General features: G+C 55.3%; 1 protein-coding gene across 1 annotated transcript in view; it reads right to left on the bottom strand.

Moving 5' to 3' along the window:
• The window catches only part of VIPR2 (vasoactive intestinal peptide receptor 2), a 73,239-nt gene that overhangs the window by 43,561 nt on the left and 5,916 nt on the right, over positions 1-23,762 (bottom strand). Inside the window, exon 3 of the mRNA XM_082398752.1 lies at positions 3,829-3,936. Coding sequence (XP_082254878.1) covers positions 3,829-3,936 — 108 coding nt within the window. The remainder of the gene's footprint in view (positions 1-3,828; positions 3,937-23,762) is intronic.

Consider the following 23,762-nt stretch of genomic DNA (forward strand, 5'->3'; position numbering starts at 1 on the left):
CTCACCCACGAAGCCTGGGCAGTGGCCCCTGCAGCCCCGGGGCCTCGGCGGCTGGAGGGAGTGGATTCTGCGCCAAAGCACGGGCGCGGGGTCGGGGGCGGTTATGACGGGATAGAGGTGCCGGTGTGCTCTCTTCACTACGGAGCGGGGCGGAAGCCAACAGGCTGTTCTGTCCAATGAGAGGCGTCGTAGGCAGGCCCTGGCCGCTCTGCCCGGCGCTGCCCTGCGCTCTCCCGCTCCCCTGGGCCAGTCCTCACCTCGCCGCCCCGAGGCACAGGGACCAGAGCAGCCAGGACAGGCACCACCGGTCACCGTGGTTGCAGGAAAGACCGTGGACGTCAGATTTGCATGGCGCGAGATAAAGGCAGCTTTGACTTTACAACCCCACTGTTTGCTCCTAAGAACCTAACGTGCACGTCAGACTCAGCAATGCAGGGTCCCCTGCACAGGAAGAGGCGTCTTTAGCAGATGACGCACAGGGTGGTGAGGGGAAGGGGACGGACCTGCTGGGTGGGCTTCGGGAGCTCGGACCCAGGCTGGTGCGGCGACTTTGGCCCTGTCTCTGCTTCCTGCTGCGACCACAGGCCCAGGGCTTTCGGAAAGCAAACGTTTCCTCACACCATCTCTTTTTATTTGCACACGTGGTGGCATCACTGTTCCCATTTTATAGATGGAAAAAGTGAGGCTCTGAGGGTCAGTGACAACTGAGTTTTGTGATTAAAAATCCCTCATTTCTTCTACCCCAGGGCAGCCCACCTGTTCACCTGCTCTGACTGATGAATCAGGTGGGATGAAGAGCACAGTGGGTCCACACTGGGGAGGAGATAAGATAAGCATAAGCCACTCTGCTCCCCGTGGGGAGAGAGGCTGGGGGAGTCCAGACCCCAATCCACTGCAGAGGAAGTGGGTTGGGTCGGTTTCAGCAAAGCCCCTGGAAAACATCACCTGGGCTCACCCGGCCCAGCCTCACTCCAACACCGCCATCCCCTGGGTTCTCTGATTCCAGGCCCAAAACCTCCTGCTCCAGCTCCCGGGGGCCCTGCGGGCTGCTCGGGCACAGGGACTGCAGTGCTGTGGGCAAGACAGAGCCCTGAAAGGGGCGAGGTTGCTGAGGTCTGGCTTCCCTGCCCCGCCTCACAGAAGGGAGACTGAGGCCCACAGAAGAGAATGACCTGCCCGTCAGAGTTGGGGACAAGAAAGAACAAGAACAACAGTGGTGTCGGCAGCGTAGGGCCCACCGGCTCCTCCTGGCTCCTCCGTATTTAACTCATGCAATCCTGACAGCTACGAGAGGAGGCCCTTTGATGATCCCATTTTATAGATGAGAAACCTGAGGCTTAAAGAAGCTGGGTCACCCGCCCAAAGCTACACAGATTACAAGCGAGGTGCCCGTTTCAGACCTGGGCAGTCAGCTCCTCACCTGCACAGCACACCTGCTACCTACCTGCCCTCGGGACCTGTACCCTAAGCTCTGTGCAAAGGCAAGGAGTGGGTGCTGAGCTGGCCATTCCTCACTTACTATATGGCAAACACTAAAGAAGACATTTAAATAAACCTCATCCTATGAAGTCGAGATTCGCCCACAGGGTTGTCATCTTGCCTGGCTTCACACTCCTCAGTGAAACCTTAGGCAAAAGTGGAAGGTGGGCTTCCAGGAAATGCCTGAGATGGTAAAGTAAAGAGAGGGGCTGGGGAGGTGAGACGGGGCTCATGGAGGTGACAGGGGTCAGGGAGGTGATGGAGGGGTCAGGGAGGTGAGATGAGAGAGGGGTCAGGGAGGTGAGAGAGGGGTCAGGGAGGTGAGAGAGGGGCCAGGGAGGTGAGATGAGAGAGGGGTCAGGGAGGTGATGGAGGGGTCAGGGAGGTGAGATGAGAGAGGGGTCAGGGAGGTGATGGAGGGGTCAGGGAGGTGAGATGAGAGAGGGGTCAGGGAGGTGATGGAGGGGTCAGGGAGGTGAGATGAGAGAGGGGTCAGGGAGGTGAGATGAGAGAGGGGTCAGGGAGGTGATGGAGGGGTCAGGGAGGTGAGATGAGAGAGGGGTCAGGGAGGTGAGATGAGAGAGGGATCAGGGAGGTGAGAGAGGGGTCAGGGAGGTGAGAGAGGGGTCAGGGAGGTGAGATGAGAGAGGGGTCAGGGAGGTGATGGAGGGGTCAGGGAGGTGAGATGAGAGAGGGGCAGGGGGGTGAGGGACGGGTCATGGAGGTGAGAGAGGGGTCGGGGGAGAGAGATGGGCAAAGGGGTGAGAGCGGGGCCAAGGAGCTCAGGGAGAAGGGTGTGGGAGGTGAGGGAGAGGGGTCGGGGGTGAGGGAAGGATCTGGGGGATGAGGGAGAGGGCAGGGAAGTGAGGGGAGGCATGGAGGTGAGAGAGGGACCTGAGAACAAAAGTGGGGCACAGCTTAGGACTCAGAAGTCTGGTCACCTGTTGTGAGGACCCCCGCAATCTCCATGCCTCTCCCCACCGTGGCCCCAGTTTAGCTGCAGTGTTGGGGCCTCAGCACGGCGGTGTAGGTAGCCCCACCCCAGCTCCCTAAAGCTGATTGCACACTCCTGTCCTCGGTCCCTAAGTGCATGTTTGAGTGTGACTGTCCTGAAAAGGCCACAGTCACACGTCTGGCCCTGAGCACGGCCACCTGGGCTCAGACCCTGTCAGGAGGGTCCTGGCTTGGGCCGAGGCAGGGGTGATGGGCAGGCTTCAGGTTGCGGCCGGTCCACCGGATGTGCTCCCATCGCGGGCCGTTTCAGGCTCCGAGTCAGGGGCGGGCCAGGGCCCTCGCAGCCCTCTGGGGACTGGCCAGGTGGCTTCTGGAGAGGAGGGGGGGGCAGAACTCAGAACTGGGCTGCCTGGCCGAGGGCACGGGCTCCTGGCCGTGTCTTTGTTGGACGCAGAGCATAGGCACCTTCTCCCCAGCTGAGGGAACACTAATACTTGAAGGCATCCATGATGCACTAAGGTTCCAATTCGTCAGAATAAATCTCCGAGTCCTGGAACCTGGCCCTCCTCCACCTGATGGTTTGATACTGTCCCTTGCAAAGACCTGCTCTCGGAACTCTGCCCAGCCCCCGGCTCTCCCCTCCCACAGAGGTAGAGTCTCCCACCTGCCTGTTCACATCCCCTGTCCTAGCCCGGCTCAGGGGGACCTCACATGGGCCCCAGGGCTCACCCGCATGGGGACAGCAGAGCAACGTACTGGTTGCCATGACAACATGCACCGATGTGTGGAGAGACCCCCCAATTTCCCACCTACAACTTTTTATAAAAAACAGGTCTATTTCTCGAACATCTGGGTTTCCAGGGCCTGTGTGAAGAGCAAGCCCCGGAAGGAGGGCGTGGCCCATCCCGGTCAGCACCTTCTGAGGCTGGAAGCTCCGCTACTGCAGGTGTTCAGGTGACAGGGGGCTGGGTCAAGGGCGGGGCTGAGAACCCAGAGAGTCGGTCCAGGAAAGGAGATGATTCCCGTGAAGGAGAAAGTGCGTTCCCGGTGGGAAGGGACACCCTGGAGGACGCTCTCTGAGGGTTACGGGTGCCCACGTGCGGCAGGTGTTTCTATTCTCTCCCTGCCTGGTGCCACGGCCCCTCGTCTGCGCTGGGTGCCTGTGTGTCTGGCTCCTGCTCAGGGTCTCCTGTCCGTCCCACCGTGTGTGCTGTAGGGTGGACGACCCGGCAGGAAGCCTTCTGTGCTCCCAGCCCCTAAGGCCAGCTCAGCACAGCTGTTCCCTGACTCACTGGGCCAAGGAAACCCACGTCCTGCTTCTTGCGCCTTCATGGAGAAGCCGGCCCCTCATATGCACCCCCCCGCAAAGCTCAGAAACAACACAGACGACAGTACCTGGTTTGCTATAAAAATTGCTGAACAGTTTTGGACAGGGCACCGTGACAGTCTCGCCGACATCCGCGGGCAGCCAGCACGTGATGTTGTCCCAGACGCCGCTGCAGGCTGGAGGGGAGACGGGGGTGAGCAAGGCCCTCTGCCCACCACAGGGGCAGCGCCCTCAGGCCACGCGTGGGGTGCCCAGGGTGGTGGGACCGGATCTGCTCAGAAGCTTCTCAAATAGAAAGCCTGTTAATTAGGTAATTATCTTGCAAATTATTTTTCTGTGAAACTTGCACCATGATATTATTGAGAATATACTTGGCATGGGTTCACTGTAATCAGCTTTGGAGGAATAAGCAGAATGCTTCTGAGGAACCCAGCGTGCACTGCACACTTTTGAATTGCAGTAGAATCATTACTTTTTCCTGCTGAAGTGCTTCCCCCCCACCCCCCATGTGATAAAATGGGCAACACTGGGTATTGTGTAAGTCTTAGAGGTAAGGGTCCCCTAGATGCACATACACTTGCGCGTTTATGGATTCTGACTTCAAGGACACTTTGCAAATTTAAATATTTGAAAAGATTTCGTTGATTTCCGCAGTCAAGACGACATATTAGCGGGGAAATCTTAGGTTACCCTCATGGAGTTATCAAAACTTAACTTGCATAATGTTACAGCTTAAAACATTTTTCAGATCTCTTATTTGGTTTAATAACCACCCCACGATGGTTATTCATATCAACACTGTATTAATCATCTCACTGACAAAGAGCGCTGAGGTTTGAATGGTCCAGGGGCCTCTCAACATTAAACAGACGGTAAATGAATCCACGTTTGAACCCAGGAAATTTTTACTACAAGTCCAAGGTGTTTCTACTATGTTTTGTGACCTCTAAACTTTTATACTTCATTTAAACTTCAGTATTGGAGGAGCAGGGTGCTAGCCCCAATTCAAACAAAGAAAGAAACAACAGTTCTGCTCTCTGACACGCCACCCACACCTGTACGGTAACGGCGCAAACACATCGATGGAACTATGCACTTTTGGTTTGACCACAGGAATGTTTTACTTCTAGGAACAGAGGTAATGAAAAGTTGGCTACAAACCAAGTTTTGCAAAAAAAAGATGAAAATAGGGACTTCCCTGGTGGTCCAGTGGTTAAGACTCCACGCTTCCACTGCAGGGGGATTGGGTTCAATCCCTGGTTGGGGAGCTAAGATCCTGCATGCCGCGTGGTGCGGCTAAAAAAACAAAGAAAACCCTTAAAAAAGATGAAAATACTTTCTAAAGGCTTTTTAAAATAAAATGAAAATACATTCATCCTAAAAACTGTATTACATACCGAAGATTGAGTACATAAATTCATACTATATTAACATTCTTACATATTTAAAGAAAATGTTGCTTTTTGAAAAATTACTTAGAGCCCATCATCAAGGACAAAGACATCACTAGAAACACACCTGCAGCCGGGTGGGCGGTGCAGCCTGCAGGCCTGGGAGTGTTCGGATGAGCAGGGTGGTAAGGAGGGACGTGCCTATGCGATGAGGGCAAGAGACAGACAACTGGGGACATATGTGCTTCTCGCTCCATTTCCCAAATCTCATGAAAATGGCAGTTGAGAAATTTGAAATGGCAGTTCCTAGAGATGTCATAAAACTGAAGACAGACAGCATGTATGTGTGTTAAAGATTCAGGTAGCGCAAAGGGGGAGGCAGCTCAGCCCGCAGGAGGTGAGCAATGGGGGCGCACTTCAAGGGCACAGGTGGCCTATGTTTGGGAGAATCACGTCGAGTTTGAATTCTGAACTCTGAGAACTCCAGACTTCCCTGCCCTGCTGGGAGTTTCTGGAAGCTCTGCTGGAGGAGCACCAGGGAGCCCCGGACCAACCCGGCCGCCTGGCACGGGACGGAGGGCGCAGGAGTGGCTCTGAGGACAGCACTCGGTGACCACCCTGTGTACTAGATCATCACGAGAGTCTTGCCGTTGTTCTGGTACAAAGTTTGATGCTAATTATTGATAGAGACATGGAAAACGAACTTATAGTTCCAGGAATAACACAGAGCTACACCAGAAAGGAGACTGAGACTGTTACAGGGTCAACTGTGATCATAATAATGTAAACCACAACCGTGATGGGACTCTGCGGGCGGGGCGGCGGGGGGCAGCTTGGAGAAAGGGGAGAGAGCTGACAGGCAGGGCTCACTTCCAACAGAGATCAGCTGGAGCTGAGACAAACTGGGGAGAAAAGGCTTGCTTGAAAAGTGGTGAATAGTCTAGACTGCATGAGAAAAAGTGGCGTGGGTGAGGCAACCAGGGTCTGCGTGAGAATTTATTTTTGTTACACTCTGGTAGCAACCTAGGTATTTGAGATGGTGATAATAAAATCAAGGCTCAGTCTGAAAAGAGGAAAATTTTGTTCACATCAATAGACTGAAAAGTTACTTGACGAAATTCAGCAGCCATTCCTAATTTTTAAAAGCTCTAAGTAAAATAATGAAATACTGAGACTGCCTTAACATAGCAAAGACCATTTGTTAAAAGAAGTAGCTATTATTAGAAAAGGTTAAGCACAGTGTACAACCCAAACCAGGAACCTACTGGGCACTTGCTGTCACCATCATGCTTCAACAATATATTAGCGCTTTAGGTAAAACAATAGATAAAATGAACTAAACAGATTCGCTAAAATAAAGAAGGGAAAAAAATCCTAGAACTGCACTTTGCAATGTGGTTACCACATGTGGCCATTTCAGTTTAAGACTAAATTGACTGAAATTAAATGCAATTGAAAATTCAGCTCCTCAGCTGCAGTGGCCACACTTCTAATGCTCAGTAGACACGTGTGGCTGGTGGCGCTCATCTCACAGCTCAGACACACACTTCCGTCATCCCAGGACAGCGTCACCCTCGAGCTGTAGCTAAAACGAGCAAAAAATAAAACCAAAAAGCCACTCTTACAAACTATCAAGAAACAAAGCAAAGAGAGAAAATAACAAACCCATCATTACCGTACATAAACTATTGCTGGGGGTAAATTACCCCAAACAGATGCAACTTTCTTCACGTCATGGTTTTTCAGCTAAAAATGGCCATATAAATTATCTGAAATATTTTATGAATAAATTATAAATGATAATGAGAATTTTTTGGTAAACATTTATTTATCACTTATCACACAAATCTTCTCCGTATTTCAAAACCCAAAACAAGGAGGAGGAGGTCTCTTATCCAAAGTGGGGGTCAGTGGCTTGGGGAACTGAAAAGCACGGTAGGTGCTTAATGCCTTAAATATCTTCCATTAATTGAAACACAAAGTGTGTTATTACTTAAACATAGAACATACAGCCAAAGCCTTTCCTTTGCGTGTGGGCTTGTTGACTGGGCTTCTCATTGCTTTTCTTGTGTAAATCATACTCTGACCTTCGTTGATTTCCAACTTCAGAGCACTGAAAGTGGGCTGACTTAGGCTCCCGCAAAGCTAGATTTCCAGACTCCATCCTAGCCGTCATTCTCACCTCCAACCCTACGGCTGCTTAGCAACTCACTTTTTTAGTTTTTCCAAAGCACACCAATTGGTTTTCCCAGAAACAAGTGCTTTTTTTGTACTCCTCAGCTTCCATACTGTTTAATTTAGCAGTTGGGTGAGTAACAGATTTGGGAGGCACTGACACGTTGTAAACTTGGCAAAGTGTCCCAGAAGCTGCAGAGAGGAGGTGGCGGAGGAGCCCCGACCAGGGCCTGACCGAGGTGCCTCCGTGAACCAACTGCCAGGCTTCGCAGGGAAAGAGCGCATAGGAGCCCAGCGTAAACCGGTGGTGGTGGCCTCCTAAGTTCCTCTTGGGAAGGCAGCTTAGTCCCCTGAAAGGAACATTCTAGATCAAGAGGTTCAGAAAAACTGGTCTTACGCACGGTGCAGCCTCCAGACCTTTCTTAAACTTCACGGCAACTTGAACGGAATGCACTCGGGACACGGATGACTTGTGCTCAGGAAAGGCTGCTATTAGAACATGTGCCTGTCAATATTCTGGAACTCAGGGGAGACAGCTGCAGTTCACCTGGCCCGATGCAGTCTTATGAAGCGGGAGGAACCCGTCACCATGGAAAGGAAACTTGTACCCGAAAAACCAACTTTCTCTCCAAAATATCCCCGGGCAAGTCATACTCTCACAGACGATGGTACACGTGTTGTTTTGAGTCCTGGGTTTATTTTCTCATTATGTCAATGATATAAACAGCAATTAATTTTCAAGAAAATCAGGTGAGTCTCACTACTTAGGTGTTAACACTTCATCTAGGGCAGAGCTTTTACAAACACTGTGTTTCCTGCTCATGGGTTCGCAGAGCGAGGCTGGGGCCAGAACCTGTCTTGCTGTCACTGCCCTCTCCCTGGAAGACCACTGTCCCCACTGGCCCTCCGTGACCTCCTGGGACCTGGGGAGATGTGCTCCTACCACTCCAGTCTTCCACGTTCAAGGTGTTTTATGATGGAAGCCCTGGACACAGAGCCAGAGGCACGAACCGAATCCAGGTGCGCAAGAAGACAAAGGACGGCTCTGAGCACTCGTCCAGCGAATGCAGGGCTGATGTCTCAGGTGAGGCTGTGACCACGACTGACGTGGTCTCCCGCCCTCTCTGGGTGAGGTTCCCGGGGCATCCCCAGCAGTGGCCGTGCTCCGATCTGTCCTCTTTTTTACCAAGAGAGAAAGCCAGTCCCCTACCAACACCAACGCACAGAGAGAGACAGCACAGCAGTGGGACAGCAGAGGTACCCAGGCAGGCTTGACTCTCGACGGTGGACAGTGTGATGGAGGCGCTTCCCACCGCGACCAGGAGCTCCAGGGAGGGGTCTCCGCTCCTGCGGCCCGGCCTGCGAGGAGAGGGTGGGCGGACCAGCACCCGGGCACCCAGTGGCAGGAGGCCTCATCCCCTGGGTCACCTTGCTCAAGACGGAGCGTGGGGGAGGTGCTGCAGGAGCAGGGCATGGGGAAAGGAAAAGGAGAAATAAAACTGTTTCTGGCACTAATGTATGAGGCCAGGCAACAGCTAACATTACCAATAACACTCTCCATTCAAAAGTTTAGTTTAAATTTGAAGTCATAAGTGGCAAAGCTTCTTCCAGAATCGGAAGCTGCAGGGAAGTCCAGGAAGTGCTCTCGGGCTCCGAGGCCAGAGCCGTGCTGGTCACTGGACCCCCGGCCTGCAGACAGCAGGTGCTGACCTGGTCCATCCGTCCTCCCCTGTGATGGGCTGGTGGGACCTCACGACCGGGCGGGTAAACACCCCTCAAGCCGCAGCTCCTGGGGTGGAGGTCTCACAACCCCACTTCCTCTGCCCCCGGTGATGAAGCCGGAGCCCCCGGGAAGCCCAGCCCAGTCCCGTCAGAGGACTTGCAACTGCCTGGTTGTGGCGGACACAGCGCTGGACACCGTTTACTTGTCTCCAGGAGCTTCTGTGCATCAGCGATGCCTGCGTCGGCGGACAGGTGAGAACAGGTGCAGCGAGATGGAAAGAAGGGCCCGTCACCGCCTCTCCTGTCTCCTGGCTCCGACCCCGGTGGGCAGGCGGCCGAGTGCGGGTGTCAGTGTGCAGACGACACAGGGCAGACGGCGAGCGACACTGAAGAGCAGCTGCTACTCGACGGCAGGAAGAGCCACGCGGAGGCCTCAGCTGGGGGCCAGCTCAGCTCGACTGGCCTCTGCACCGTGACCAGCACACCCTCCAGGCCAAGTCCCTTCATTACGGACATTTTTATTCGCTTTTTATTTTTTTAACCTTGCTCGAGAGAAAGCAGAGAAATGGCGCTTCTTGCTCCCTGGTCACTCCTCGTATAGAATTTGCCGTGGCCAGAACGACGCGGTCTCCAAGGCTCACGTGACTGGCAGCACCTCGTGTGCCCCGTGGACGACCCCGTAGGAGGGCAGGCCAGCGCCCCCTCAGCCCAGGCTGGTGATGCGGCAGCCAAGCGGCAGTGGCGGGTGTGCCCGGGTCCTTCCTACACGCCTCTGGAGCCCGCCGTTAGTACCCACATCCAGGGTTCTGGTTTGATTCTCCCGGACAGCGCTTCTCGGTTTTTAAGATTCTTGGAGGTTCCAACGTGTACCCAGGGCTGAGACCCACAGTCCTGGGGTGCAGGCGCTCGACGGGACCTCGAGGATTACGAGCGCGGGTGCTGACGGGGCCCCAGAGCAGCAGCCCCCGGGGACTTGCTAGAACGTTCCCGTGCCCCACCCCGGGCCATTGCGCCAGAGACCCAGGCTGAGCCCCGTCCCTGAGGTGGTGCTGAGCCGCTCAGGGGCTCACGGCAGCCACGCCCCACCTGGCACGGGAGGGAGGGTGGGCTCGGAGCCCACAACTCGCCAGGCCACAGCCCCGACCTCGTTAAGCCTGGCTTCCTCCCATGCAGAGCGGGTGAGCCAACCGGGCGGCTCACCAGGGGCCTGCTTGGCACAGGGAGGCCCGTCTGGCCGGCGGGGTGCCTCCCGGTCTCACGCCACCGCCGAAGGGCCGGGCGTCCCTGGACGCTCCACTCGACGGCCCCCGGCACCTCCACAGACCCAGAAGGCAGGGCCGATGACCAGCCCAGCCCACGAGCCCACTGGGGAAAGCACTGCTCCCCGGATGAGCGGTGACAGCAGCAGCGGGGCCGGGTGCCGCCCTCATGAGCTCATTCCATCCCCCAAACTCACAAGCCTGGGGTGTCCCCAGTCTCCTCGCACAGACGAGTAAACGAGGCACTGAACGGAGCTTGGCTGAGCTGCCGGAGGCTCCCCAGCCCTGCCCACAGCGCCTCTGTGCTGTGGGCTGGGCTGGGTGGGGCACAGACACACGGCGGGGCCCAGCCCAGCCAGGCCGCTTTCGCCCTCGGCCGTCCCTGGCAGCACTGGGCAGGTGGCTCGGCCTGGGGGTGGGCACGGTGGAACGTCGCCGATCCCCCTGCACCTCCTGGGTGGAGTGTGGCCCCCAGGGCCCCTGACCCTGGAGCCCCTGGTGAGGGCTGTTGTCCCCGCTGTGGGGTCCGAGAGCCCGCTGCTGGGCTGAGGATGGAGAGGGCACGCGCTGGCTGGGCGGTGCCTCGGGGACAGGATCTGTTGTCACGGCTGCTCTTGTTTCCTGTGCTTCCGTCTGGGGTGATTCAGGCCACACTAGTTACTGGACATCTCTGAACAGGAAAAAGGCACTTTAAGAAGGAATATCACGTTTTCTCACTTCGTCTGTCACTCTCCTCGTGAGCCCCTTAAATAAGTGCCAGGGCTCTGCCTGGTGAACAAGAACTTTGGGGCAGAGGGCCAGCTGGGGGGTCATTAAAAAGACCACAGAGGGGTTTCCCTGGCGGCGCAGTGGTTAAGAATCCGCCTGCCAACACAGGGGACACGGGTTCGAGCCCTCGTCCGGGAGGATCCCACATGTCGCGGAGCAACTAAGCCCGTGCACCACAACTACTGAGCCCACGCACCTAGAGCCCGTGCTCCACAACAAGAGAAGCCACCGCAATGAGAAGCCCGCACACCACAGCGAAGAGTAGCCGCCGCTCGCCACAGTTAGAGAAAGCCCGTGCGCAGCAACAAAGACCCAACGCGGCCAAAATAAATAAATAAAATAAATTAAATTAAAAAAGAAAGACCGCAGAACTTCAGAGTCGGGAAGGACCTTCTGGCTCTCAGCGAACACGCTGCTTCACAGCGGGGGTCCACACCTAAAGAGGCTCAGTGACCCCCCCCCCCACAAGGCCTTGAGACCCATTACACGCACATCAGAGCCTTCGCCACAACCTGTTACACCAGGCTCTGTCCACTTAGAACTTCTCAGTGCCTGAGGGGACGATACGAGCCCCTCACTGAGACACCCTTAAAATTCGACAGACTCTTCCAGGCGTGCGATCTTAAACTACGAAAGCAGCACACGCCCCGGACCGTGCATTCGCACGGTGCGTCAGTCCAGGCATGAGGAGGAGTGGCCCGTGCTGCGAGCCCGTGTGCAGCCTGCGGCGGCGGGTGACCCCGCTCATGCTTACGGACTACCTGGAGACACACCTGTGCTGCAGGTGGAGCCGGGCCCTTCCCCTTGGCTCAGGGCACAGTCTCTGTCTTGCAGGAAACCAGGTGGGGCCCCTCGTGTTTCTGACCACTCTGGTCTAAGGCACACTCTGGTCTCCTTAGTTAACATGCCTTCCCCACCTGACTTATTTCAGGCTAGTGGGAGTGGAGGGCAGACTGGAGTTTGGATCTGCTGGTGGCGGTTTTCGGGGCTCCAGGGGGCTTGGAGGCACTCAGGGGTCTTGGCACAGGTGCTCGTGGTGGAAGCCAGCACCTCCTCTTCCCATGGACCAGGGGCCACCTCCCCCCAGCTGCGGCCCCGACCCCTCTTGGCCGTCGCCCTGGTGGTTGTCCTCCTGAGCAGAGGACAGTTACAGACCCGGTGGGGCCTCTCTGCCCAGCTGCACCAAGGCGGCTGCCAGCCACCTCTCACCCCTGTGTCCCCCAGCAGCATGGCAGTCCTCTCACTGGGTGGGGGACGCCCCCCTCCACAGGGAAGCAGACATCAGAGAGCATTCCAAGGACTCTCCCCAGAGAAACCCTCTCCCCAAACAGGCCTGCCCCCGCCCCCTTTGCCGTCCACGCTGAGAGTGTTGGGGAAACACCTCCTCGGAGCGGCCTCCCCCGGCCCCTCCTGGGCATCTGGCTCCTGCCCCTACAGGGCCTGGTGACATCCTACACACCTGCCCGTACACCACGTACACAGAGACGTTATGCACGTTCTTCTCACAAACACAGGATACCCTATATGCTGGCGCATTCCTTGCTTTCTCACTTAACAACAGACATCTCGTATTTTTCATGTCATTTGTGACGTGTGCCATCATTTTTAATGGCTACATGTTCCAACACCCACTTTACTTGTGATATAAATAGCAGTGATGAAATAATTGTTTGATCAGAATTCTAGTTATTAAGTACTTAATAGGTGTCCCCAAGGTGCTTGGACTTTTATCCCATTCTTTCGGAAGGAACTTAATTCTTCCCCAAATGATGAGGAAAAGCTCTTCTTCACAGAGAACGTTAATTAATACGTGTAAAGAATGGTTAGAATTTTAAAAGTTGACATTTTGGACCCTAAATACCGGCTGATTCAAGCATGAATCATCCACAGGGCACGAAAGCCAGGAGGTGGGAAAGCCTGGGAGAGCCCAGCAGCCCCACAGACCACCTGCCAATTGCAAAGGGAAAAAAGAATTTCATTTTCAAGATTCTGGAGGTCACTTTTAAGCAGGTGACCAAACAGCATAATGGGATGTTGAGGGACATAACGGGCACCAGAATGTTGACGCCACAGAGCACACATATAACCTGCACGCCTTCTTCCCAAAGGGCTTGACCTGAGTCAAATCAAACCTTTATGTCCAAACTGCAGCGTAAAGGAAACACAGGGGCTAGAAGAATTCAACCCGGAAGGAAACACCGAGACGCACCCAGAACGTGGGGCACTCTGCGAGGTAGCTGACCTGCTGCCTTAATTTTCAGAGGCACAGTCTGAAGCAACCCTAGAGTCAGGGCACTGCAGCTCCGCGGCAACGGTCCACGGAATGTGTCTTGCACAAGCTGTCACAGCAAGTGCCGGAGGCTGACAACTGCTGGACCTGGGTGGTGGCACCTCCACCTCCCTTCCAACATTTTGATCATACAGATTTTCAACCACACAGAAAGGAGCAGCCTTGCTGTTGGAAAACTGCTCACTACGTCATTAGGGGAAGCCACAGTTCGACCCGCAGAGCCACGTCTGGGCCTAGAATAGCCGGCGCAACATGGACTCCTGGCCCTGGGTGGGAGGGAGGTGGCCCCAGAGTCCCCCAGGGAGGGAAAGCTGCCTGCCCCAGGCCTCGCGAGCTGACCCCTGTGGCCACGAGCAAAGAGCACACGAAACAGAAGCAAGCCACGCCTGGTGGAGGCGGAGATGAGGCCGTGGGGGTGCTCTGACGGGACCAATCTCAGAGCCCCGAAAACGCCGCCCAGCAAGTTACTCTCTTTCGCTTCCGTGCAGCTCACTTATTTTCATTCCTTGAAGACGAGGCCTCTGCTCTGTGTTCTCGTAGGGAAATACTAAACCAGATAAAAACTGACAGGGCAGCAAAACAGACGTGCTCACCACCGGGCTGGTGTGCAGGGTGTTAACTGTATTTGTTAAAATAAAACCGCAGCCGCCTGTGCAGACACAGCTTTGCAGCCGCCTGCCTGTCTGAGGGCCCTGCTTCAGGCTTACAGAGGGGGACGTGGTTTACTGTTTTCTGCAGGTAAGTACACAAGCCAGTCTTTGAGGCCCCCGGGGCCAGGGGGACTCTGACCAACAAACGTGCTTCCCCAGACCAGCGGGCGCCCCTGATTCGAAAGACCACAGAGGTGGCCCGGGGCAGCCCCGACCCTCTCACTTCTCCCAGGGCCCTGAGAACAGCGCGGCCATGAGCAGCCATCCCCTTGGGGCCTCCGGTCACTGTCAAATTTGTCCTATGCCCCACGGCCAAAATGGGGCTGTGTGCAACTTCTACTCTCAGCCCTGGTCCTGCGTTTGGATCCTTCAAAGGGCAGCTGCAGTCACGACCGGCAGAAATCTCGCCATAAGCTCACCACCACCTTGCTTTGACTTTCTGCTGAGACCACCCCTCAAAATACTCCCATTCCTGGACACTCAAGTCACGGTTCCCCAGCGGTCTGAGCTGGCCACACAGCACAGGAAGGACCCCGGGGGTCTGTTTCTTGACCTCAGGGTGCGCAGGGTCGAGACGTGGGCGTTATCCCCGCAGCGGCGGCACAGGGAGCCCCGCTGTTCCAGCGGCTGCGTCCCGGCGTCTCAGCGCTCACCGAGGCAGCAGACGTGGTGCTGAGTGGGTCCAGACCCCCAGCCCTGAGGATGGTGACGCGATCGCTGCGAACCCTCCCCTGGATCTGGAAGCTCCGAAACGCTGGCCCCCACCCCCGTCAGCCCCGCCCTCAGCTTGGGATTTGCTCTTTGGGCACCTTTGATGCTTCCGGTCCGGGTGCCCAATTATAAATATCCTGCTTCTCTGCGTCCCACAGAGTCCAGCTAATCTCACCACTAACAGTGATGGTCAAACTCTACCAAATGGAGGGGTCTTTCTTTCTGTTGCTGTAAGGATGCATATCTACATCATTTATTCTTAAAATACGTGTAGTGAGATAAGGAGAGCTACATCCATGCTGGGTACGGAGCCAAACGCCTTTTTAGAAATGCTGCAGTCAGGCATGACGACAGTACTTGCTAGTGGCAGAAGCGGAGTGGAAAGGAGCCTTTTGAGGGGAAACGCCCAGAGTGACAACCCACCAGAACTAATAACAGCCTGTGTCTGGGACGCGTGCTTCTCAGAGACAGTCAGTGCAGGTGAAATCCGGCCACGTGCTGGGAGGGGAGCTGCTGCAGTCAGGACTCAAAAGCAACTCACAGAACAAGCTCAGGGCGTTTGATAACAACCCCCTGCCCGTGCAGACAGAGATGGAACAATTCATCTTCCAAACAGCGGACTGTCCCTTCTTCATGACTCGGCACACCGTTTGGACCAGCTGCAGCCATGCCCTCTTAAAACTTGCAGTGGCGAGCATTCGTCTCTCCAACAAATGTTCACCGAGCGTCCACTGGTCTGAGGCTGCCCGAGGTACCCGATGGAGGCACCTGGGTCAGGAGGGCCTCACCAGGTCTTCCTGCAGCAGGAACACTGCAAGTTCACAAGCCGACAAGGGCACCAACGTGGGCTGGCTCTTCAACATCCCCCAGCTTGTAACTGAGTCCACACAGCAGATCAAGCCTTCGGGTGTGGACCGAGGCCCAGGGCCACGCAGCTTCCTAGGCCCCCTGTATGAGAACCTGGATTTTACACAGGGGCAAACCCAGGTGCCACGACAAAGCTCCGACTCCAAATGCCTTTAGAGGGCTGCAAGGAGTATTTTACCAGGAACTCATTCTTCAGACAACTCCTGGACACCCCAATATTCTGTCTAGCTAGGGTGCTACAATGATCCCACCCTTGGTGGGCTAGAGGCAAACTATGAAACAAGGCCTGGGAAAGACCATTTGGGGGGACAATACCACCAGATGGCACCTCGATCAAATCACTTTGGAACTTTGAATGTGGAAGTAGCAAAGTTTAACTTGAGTTCAGACAGATTCCATTGGTGGGAGTCATATTTTGGGACTTGAACTAACATTAAACTAAGACTCAAAACCCAGAACTAACCAAAGCTGTTAACTGAACAAAATAATTTTTCAAAGGAACATACAGAGATCCAGTTTGAACCTATTTAAAGAATATGCTGAATCCAATAAACCCCAAACATCAAAATGTCCTCCAAACTGAGCTGAGTGAACCTAGTGCCTGCGGTCGGGGTCCCGGCCAGCACAGCTGCCCGAGAACTGACTGCAGGTCCCTCCGAGATGGGCCCAGCACCTTCACGCCTCTCTCCCGACATCCGTACAACGGGGGCCCTCGGGAGTCCCGGTGAGGTCCTGCAATGGGGTCAGTTTAGGAAAACTGATGGGGAACTAAATTTGTGCAGATGCTGCGCCTTTCACCCATCGAGATGTCTGCTGCTGTCCTTTGTACAAATCCTCAACAACCTTCCCTCCAATGTCTGTGACCACTTGGGGCATCGTTGGTGGTGCCACATGAGCTCCCAGGCAGGCAGAGCCGAGCCGCGTCCGACAGGGGAAGTCTGGACTCAGCTGACAGGCTGGCACTGGATGCGTGGGGAGTCCTGCCATGTTATTCCCAGGATAATCTTCCGTGGATTTATGAGCAGGACTTGGGTGACGTCCCGGGATCGAGCCGGGACATCCATCTCCCCGTGCTAAGACAGATCGGCCTCATACAGTACGGCAGCCAACAGCTGCGCACGCCCCCCAGGGCAGGACGCCTGGCTGTGGCGTCCACAGCTCCTGGCCAAGACCGGCCTCGTGCGGGACCATCCTCCCAGGCTGTGTGCGAGGGCTGGGGGCCCGGGGCCCCTGGCACGCCCACAGCTCGGTGCCCTGGGTCCCATCGTGCTGGCCCCTCCAGCCCCGTCCACCCCGGGAGCTGTGCCGGGCCCTCAGTCCCCTCCCTCCTCCTCCTTCTGGGCCAGGCCCTTCAGGGCTGCCCTTGGCCACTCCTCCTGCCTCCAGGACCTGCTGCCCCAGATGGTCCCACTTGTGGGCGGTCTCCAGCCTCCCTCCCAGCCCCCCCTCTGCCTCTGCTCAGGCTCCCCAGAACCACACCCCCCGAAGGCGCTCCCCCCGGGCCCCAGCTCCTCCTGTGTCATCTTCTTTCTCCTGCGCTCCTGGGGTGGCCCCCCCACCGCCACGCGGCCGTGGGACCGTCTCCGCCACCATCCCCCTGCAGCCCGGCCCCTGCCCGCCAGCCTCCCGTCCTCTTCCGTCGAGCACGCCTGCGTCACCTCCACCTGCAACGCGACCCGCTCGCAAGGCCCCCCCAACTCCTCTCAGAAGTGTCTGCTCCGTGAACCGTCCCGAAACACAGCCCACAGCAGACACCCCGCTTTTCAGAGTCCCCTGGGGCCCAGCTCCAGGCCGCGGGTCAACGCTGCCCTCCTTCCTTCACCCACGCATTCCGTGTTCGCGTCCCCAGCCCTCCCGGCGGCTGGACCCAGCTGCTCTGTGTGCCGACACACACCTCTCCTACCTGCCCGCACGGCCAGCCCACCAGCTCCAAGCTCTGGAACAAGCCCCAGGAGCAAACGCTCCCCACCCCCCCCCCCGAACTTGGTGAGCTCGGGTACCTTGCACGGGGCCACGCAGGAGCAGAGCGACAGCGCTTGCTGGGGGGACAGCAGGAGGCACGTGCTGTCCTTGTCACCGGGGCCCAGCGGGCAGCCAGGAGGCCTGGCCTCACCCTCAGTGTCCACTCAGACAGGCCTCAGTCCTTCCCTTGTAGAGAAGGAAGTAGCTGTAAGAAGTCAGAGATTGCTTGAAAAGCGGTAGTAACCCTTCCCTGGGATGGATAAGAGGTGCCTTGAAAGTGTCAGTTCTTGAGCTGCGGGAGCCCTACCCAGGGCAGGTCACAGCCAGGGCGATGTTTAAGTTGCAGACATCTGGGGTGCTCTGGGCCCTGATTCAACGTCCTGCACTGCGGGGCCTCCGCCTGCAGCTGAACCCCGGCCGCCTCTGACGGTTCCTGTTGATACACAGAGAACCAGGCGTGTCGTGAGGAAGCTGATGGCCAGGAAATCGAGGAGGGCTCACCAAATCAACGTGCTGCCCCAGGCCCCAAAGCCCTCGCCGTGGGCCGGAGGAGAGAAGGGGCTGATGTCACTAAGTGAGTAAACTGGTGGGGATCCTCATCCCAAGGGGAAGCTTCAGTGGGAGGTGCAGACAATTAGATGGACATGAGGTCAATCTCCCTGTAGCCGTAGGGGTTCAGAGGAGGCCCCTCACCTTTGAAGCAGGCTTTGGAGAGGGAGAAGACCTTCATCTAAAGTATGCCTCTCTTTCTAAGATGCCAAGTATGGCTTTGTGAAAAGCGTGCTTGACTTAGGGTCCAGGGAGCTGGGCTCTGCCACCAGCTTGGATGAGAGACTGGAAAGTCCACTCCCATTTCCTCACCTTGACGGGCTGACGACCACCTTCCAGCATCAAGATTGGGACCCCCAACGTCTGCTCTGTGGACATCTCCCATCCTTGTCCTGAGAGTGGGCCCTCGGAGCCTTCCCTCCACCCTGGACACCGGGAAGGGTCTGCACGTCTGCTCCTGGGTCAACAGACGCCGGACAGGAGGGTCCTTGGCAGATGCCTTGGTGCCCAGAGGCTGAGGGGCACCTAGATGGGCCCCCACCCTGGAATACAAGAGGGTGCGCTCGTCATCACGAGGAAGGCAACACCAAGTGCAGAGGCCACGGAGGCTGGGGGCCTCGGCCAGGCGGCGGGAGGGGTCGGGTGGTGGTGACCAGCTGCGGGCGGAACAGGGCTGCACGGAGTGAATCCGCTCCAGGGCCGAGCACAGGACACACATGGGCGCCAAGACCACGGTCCCCGAACACGCCGCAAGTTGATATAGTCAATTACCAAAGTACTGACCACCAATCAGCTTATGATCAAAAAGCTTCCATTCTTCTTGGTAGTTTCCCCACTCACCGGTTTTCTGCCTTAATCTCCGAGTAGAGATAAAATAAGTCCTTAGCCATTTTTCTGTCACGGTCAGCTTCTGGTTCAGAGTAGACTGATGTTATTCCATGTTCAGATTCTCTGATTTCCCCTCAGAAATCCTTCGGTCCTTTGGCTCGAAGCCCTGTTATCCCCGCTCCCCACCCGGTGCATCGCCATCGGGGGCTTGATGTGGAGTTCCCAGAGGCGATGACATGTCCTGCCCAATTTCTCATCACCCTTCTAGCCTGGTATCTGCTCAGTAAGAACATGCTGGAAAAATCAGTGAACGACAGAGCCAGCCAAGGCTCCAGCAACGACAGTCCACTCCATGATCCAAGTCGACCCCCCAGGAACAGGCCCGGCTACGAGGGCTCAGGGACAACCACTGGAATGGATGCTTGACCCAGAAAACTCTACAAAAACTCGCAAGTGAATGGGTGCCCGGGAAGGGCTGCGACCGGCCCAAGCAACCAAAACGTGCACAGCTGAAGCCCCAGGAACCTGGGGGGGGCGGCGTGTGGCTGACACGTGTAACTGTGCCCCCATCGTGGCAGCACCAGCCACGAGCCCACGAGCCAGCGCCAGGCGGCGGGGACTGCAGCCGGGACAGCGGCTTCACTGGCCGCTTGTGGCTGAAGTGCGGTGGGCCGGGGAGCCTCCAGCAGGCTCTCCCACCCCAGGAAGGGACCGTGTGCTTTCCCATCACAGGACGCGAGACGGTGGACCACAGGAAACCACTCAACGGGCTGGAACCTGCACCGCAGGCTCACCTGGAGGGGGAGCCGCAGCCTCAGAACCAGCCCCACCGGCGGGAAGAGTGACGGGACATTTTCGGGACGCGGCCTGCGTGACACTAAGTGGGGGCAGGGAAGGCGGAGAGGTGCTCGCGGGGGAGGAGACCGCGGGCAGCTGGCTGAGCTGCGTCTTGGGGTCACCAGCACCTTAGAAAGATGGGCGGAAGAAGTAGCTTGGTCCCCACCAGCAGCAATGCCAAGTGGCACAAAGCTCCTTCCTGTGACCCGGCCTCCTTCTCACCTGTGGCTTCCAGGTGTGCTGATGCTCTACCTGCTAGTAATTGACTTCTCGCGCATGATTCCTTTCATGAGTCTAAGCATAAAAGTTTAACTCAGAGTAGAATTTTTTCAGCAAGATTTGTTTCCTATAAAAAGTAAAGTTAGGGCTTCCCTGGTGGCGCAGTGGTTGAGAATCTGCCTGCCAATGCAGGGGACACGGGTTCGAGCCCTGGTCTGGGAAGATCCCACATGCCGCGGAGCGACTGGACCCGTGAGCCACAATTACTGAGCCTGAGTGTCTGGAGCTTGTGCTCCGCAACAAGAGAGGCCGCGATAGTGAGAGGCCCGTGCACGGCGATGAAGAGTGGCCCCCGCTTGCCGCAACTAGAGAAAGCCCTCGCGTAGAAACGAAGACCCGACACAGCCATAAATAAATAAGCAAATAAATAAATAAAATTAAAAGCAGAAATAATAACATATTATAAAAAAAAAAGTAAAGTTAAAGCCATTACTTTCAGAAAATCAAACCAATACGTAATTATTATTTAAATATCCAAGGCCGGTAGCTGATCTTATTGAGTTTAGAAATTAGAAGAAATCGCATACAAAAAGACTCACCCTAAGGAAAAAAACAGATCAGGCTGTTTGCCTTATCAGCTCAAAGAGCTATTTGGACGAGAACAAGAACGTACCTACATCAGAGAGAAAACTGAAAGGGAATAATGGGCCTCACATCACGCTGACCTCAGAAGGGCAGCAGGCGTCCTCGGACCCACATGGATGTAAGGATGTAAGACGGAGGGAAGTCTGCTCACACGTCCCACTCGCAGGTCAGCTAAGGACCAGGAACAGACGCTCTTCAGGGAGAGGGACAACCACCACCACCTGCCCTTGGGCCAGAGGCAGCGCTGCCTGGGGTGGGGGGGTCAGAGAAGAGTCCCAGACAAGGGTCATTCCCCCTGGGGGGGGGGTCAGAGAAGAGTCGCAGACAAGGGTCATTCCCCCTGGGGGTGGTGCGGTCAGAGAAGAGTCGCAGACAAGGGTCATTCTCCCACGGGACTTTCTGAAGAGAACACGCTCATGAAGCTGCCTAGTTTCCTCTGTGACAAAGAGGTGCAGGGAGGAAAGACGAGATGAAAAGTGGGATGTAATTAGTTATGTTCTGTGTGACACAACCACCACAGAAATAAGCAAGTCTCTTAAAATGATGTTATTTGGTCATATGAGAAGGATGTTCCGATTTCATGCATAGTGGCTGGAAGTCAATCCTCAATTGCTGGTGAAATATTTTATTGTCATGAAGAAATGCAGTCACTAGAGTATTGCTTGTAAACTACCTAAAAGTCCAGGAGCCTGGGACAGACTAAGGAAATCTGTTAGAATACTACATAGCTCTTAAAAGGAAAGTATAAACCAATTCAGAACGGTTGCCAAATACATTGCTAAAGTTAAAAAAAAAAAGGAAAACAGAGTACAGACCAGAGCTGGCTTCCATCTGCACAGTGAAATGGGGAGGGGTGCACATACACTGCGCACACGTGAATTCTAAGAGGGACAGACACACATGCTGTGTATGTATGGCATTTTTTCTACGTGCATATATCACGATTTTTAATATGAAGTTTTTCATTAATTTGTTCAGCAAAAGCTTATTTGACACCTTTTTAAGTGCTGTGCAGGATCTTGTGGCTGCAAGGACAGTGGACAACGTGGTAGAGGGACCAAGAGCACAGAGTGGGGAGTTACGGCCCAGAGACCACAGCACGCCCCGGAGAAGAGAAGCAGGACGTGCCCACCTACTGAGAGCCGCCCTCCTGGAGCTGGGGACACTGCATGGGCGTGTCTTGGGAAAAGGCACTGGCAGCTTTGCTCCGGGCTCTCTTTGAGGCCGGCTGTAGAGCAACAGCCTTGGCAGACAGAGAGTGCGGCCCTCAGGCTGATCTCAGTAACCAAGAATGCATCTTCCTCTGGAGCGAAGTTTGGGCAGGACACCAGCAGCCTCCTTGTGACACTGGGGTCTCCCAAGCTCAGGGCTCCTCAGCCAGGACAAAAACGCACCGTGGGCCTCTCCACACAGGTCCTGAGGGACTTGGGGAAAAGGGAACCCACAGGAGTGGGAACGTGACGCCCACACCGCCCGCTCTGCCAGGAGCAGGTTACCTCTGATGACGCTGACAGGGCCTGTGCCTTCTGCAGGCACCCAGGAAACGGTGGCAGGGTAACCTGTCAGCTTGAAGGCGGCAAAATCCAAACCCGCCACAGCTCCTTGACGAGTGGATCAAAATTAGTCCAGTATTCTTTGTTTAAGAAATGTCAGAGAAAAGTAAGTTTTTTAGTCTAGCACGTCCCGGGGCCCCGGTCTTGAGCTAATGTTCACTGTCATACCCACCTCAGCCACGCACCTTCAGGACCCGGCCCAGACTGTGGAGCAGTCAAGAAACATAGGTACCTCCTTGTCCTTCCGAACTATAGGCCACATTCCACCACCACCACCACCGCCCCCCCTCCCCGCCCCGATCTGGGCAAAAATGATGTAAAGTCACAGGAAAGTTCCCATGTGACCCACGCACAGGCAAGAACACGGGGCAGAGCTGGAGAGCTGAGTCACTGCTTACCACCACGGTCAGCACCCCTCATGCGGGGACAGAGCTGCCTTGAGCTATATTTTCAGGCATCCATGGCCTGACTGCCTCACTGGCAGGATTAAGTTAGTCTTAGCGATGAATCAGTATTAACTCACAAAGCTCTAAATACCTCCTAAGCTTTTCTTTTCTACAAAGTGAATCCCTTAAAGGGGTTGAGAATTAAAATTGGTTTTGTCTAGATTTATGTGTTGGTTTGTTTGAATTTGTTTTGGATTCAACATGTAATAAAAAGAATTCCTTGTTAGACTTATACAAATTATCTCAGTAGAACTGAAAACTCGTTTTTTGGCGTCTTTGGTGCTCTTTCACACCAATTTCTTGTAGCTCCTACAGACCCTCAGTATTTCATCTCACTTTCAATTTTGTGAAGCAGGTGTACACTGTTGACCCTCGAATCGCTCTCATCCCATCCAGCTAGAAGGCCTTCACTTCATCTATAGTATCTTCATTCTGGTAACTCATTACTATTTATATCCTTGGTATTCGAGCCATGCAGATTTCAAAGAGCAAAAAGAAAAACGGGAATTTAGAACACGAGTTGCCTTTCTACAGAAAGCCGAGGGCGCCAGGCCGGCTACCGTGGCGCCACCTCCTTCCCGAGGGCGGCCGCCATCCGCGAGCTCTTGCCACGGGTCAAAGGTGAAAGGGCTCAGGGGCAGGTATTTTTGCTGTCGAGCTAATATTAAAATAAGAGCCTTCAATATAAGAAAATGTCCAAGGACTGACACTTGTCATTGCAAAGACTTAAGGACACCTTTCCCCACAGCTCCAAACAGGGGAGATGTTTGATGGCCTTTACCTAAGACGTTCTTTCTGCTCAAGCTGATGCCAAGATCTTCGCAGGCTGTGCCGTCCACACTGTCCAGCACGTCTGTGTGGGCCACGCACAGGTCACCCTGAGCAACGCTGGGCCAGGCAGCAGAGCCTGTGAGGGAGCCCTACTGAGCGTTTGAAACGTCCCGGCCCATCTGTGCACCGCGAGGGGCTCCCCAGCTGGGGCCCGCCTGGCCCAGCTGCCACACAGAGAGCAACCTGGCAGCTCAGGCAGCGACCACACAGGAGGTCTGCCTGCTCCTGCAGAACTTTTTAAAAAGTACTGGTTGCAAACTTTAAGAACGGGAACATTTTACCTAAAGTTTGCATTTCTG

Source organism: Balaenoptera borealis (genome assembly GCF_965194805.1).
Source record: "Balaenoptera borealis genome assembly, chromosome: 7".
In the NCBI taxonomy this organism is placed as follows: domain Eukaryota; kingdom Metazoa; phylum Chordata; class Mammalia; order Artiodactyla; family Balaenopteridae; genus Balaenoptera; species Balaenoptera borealis.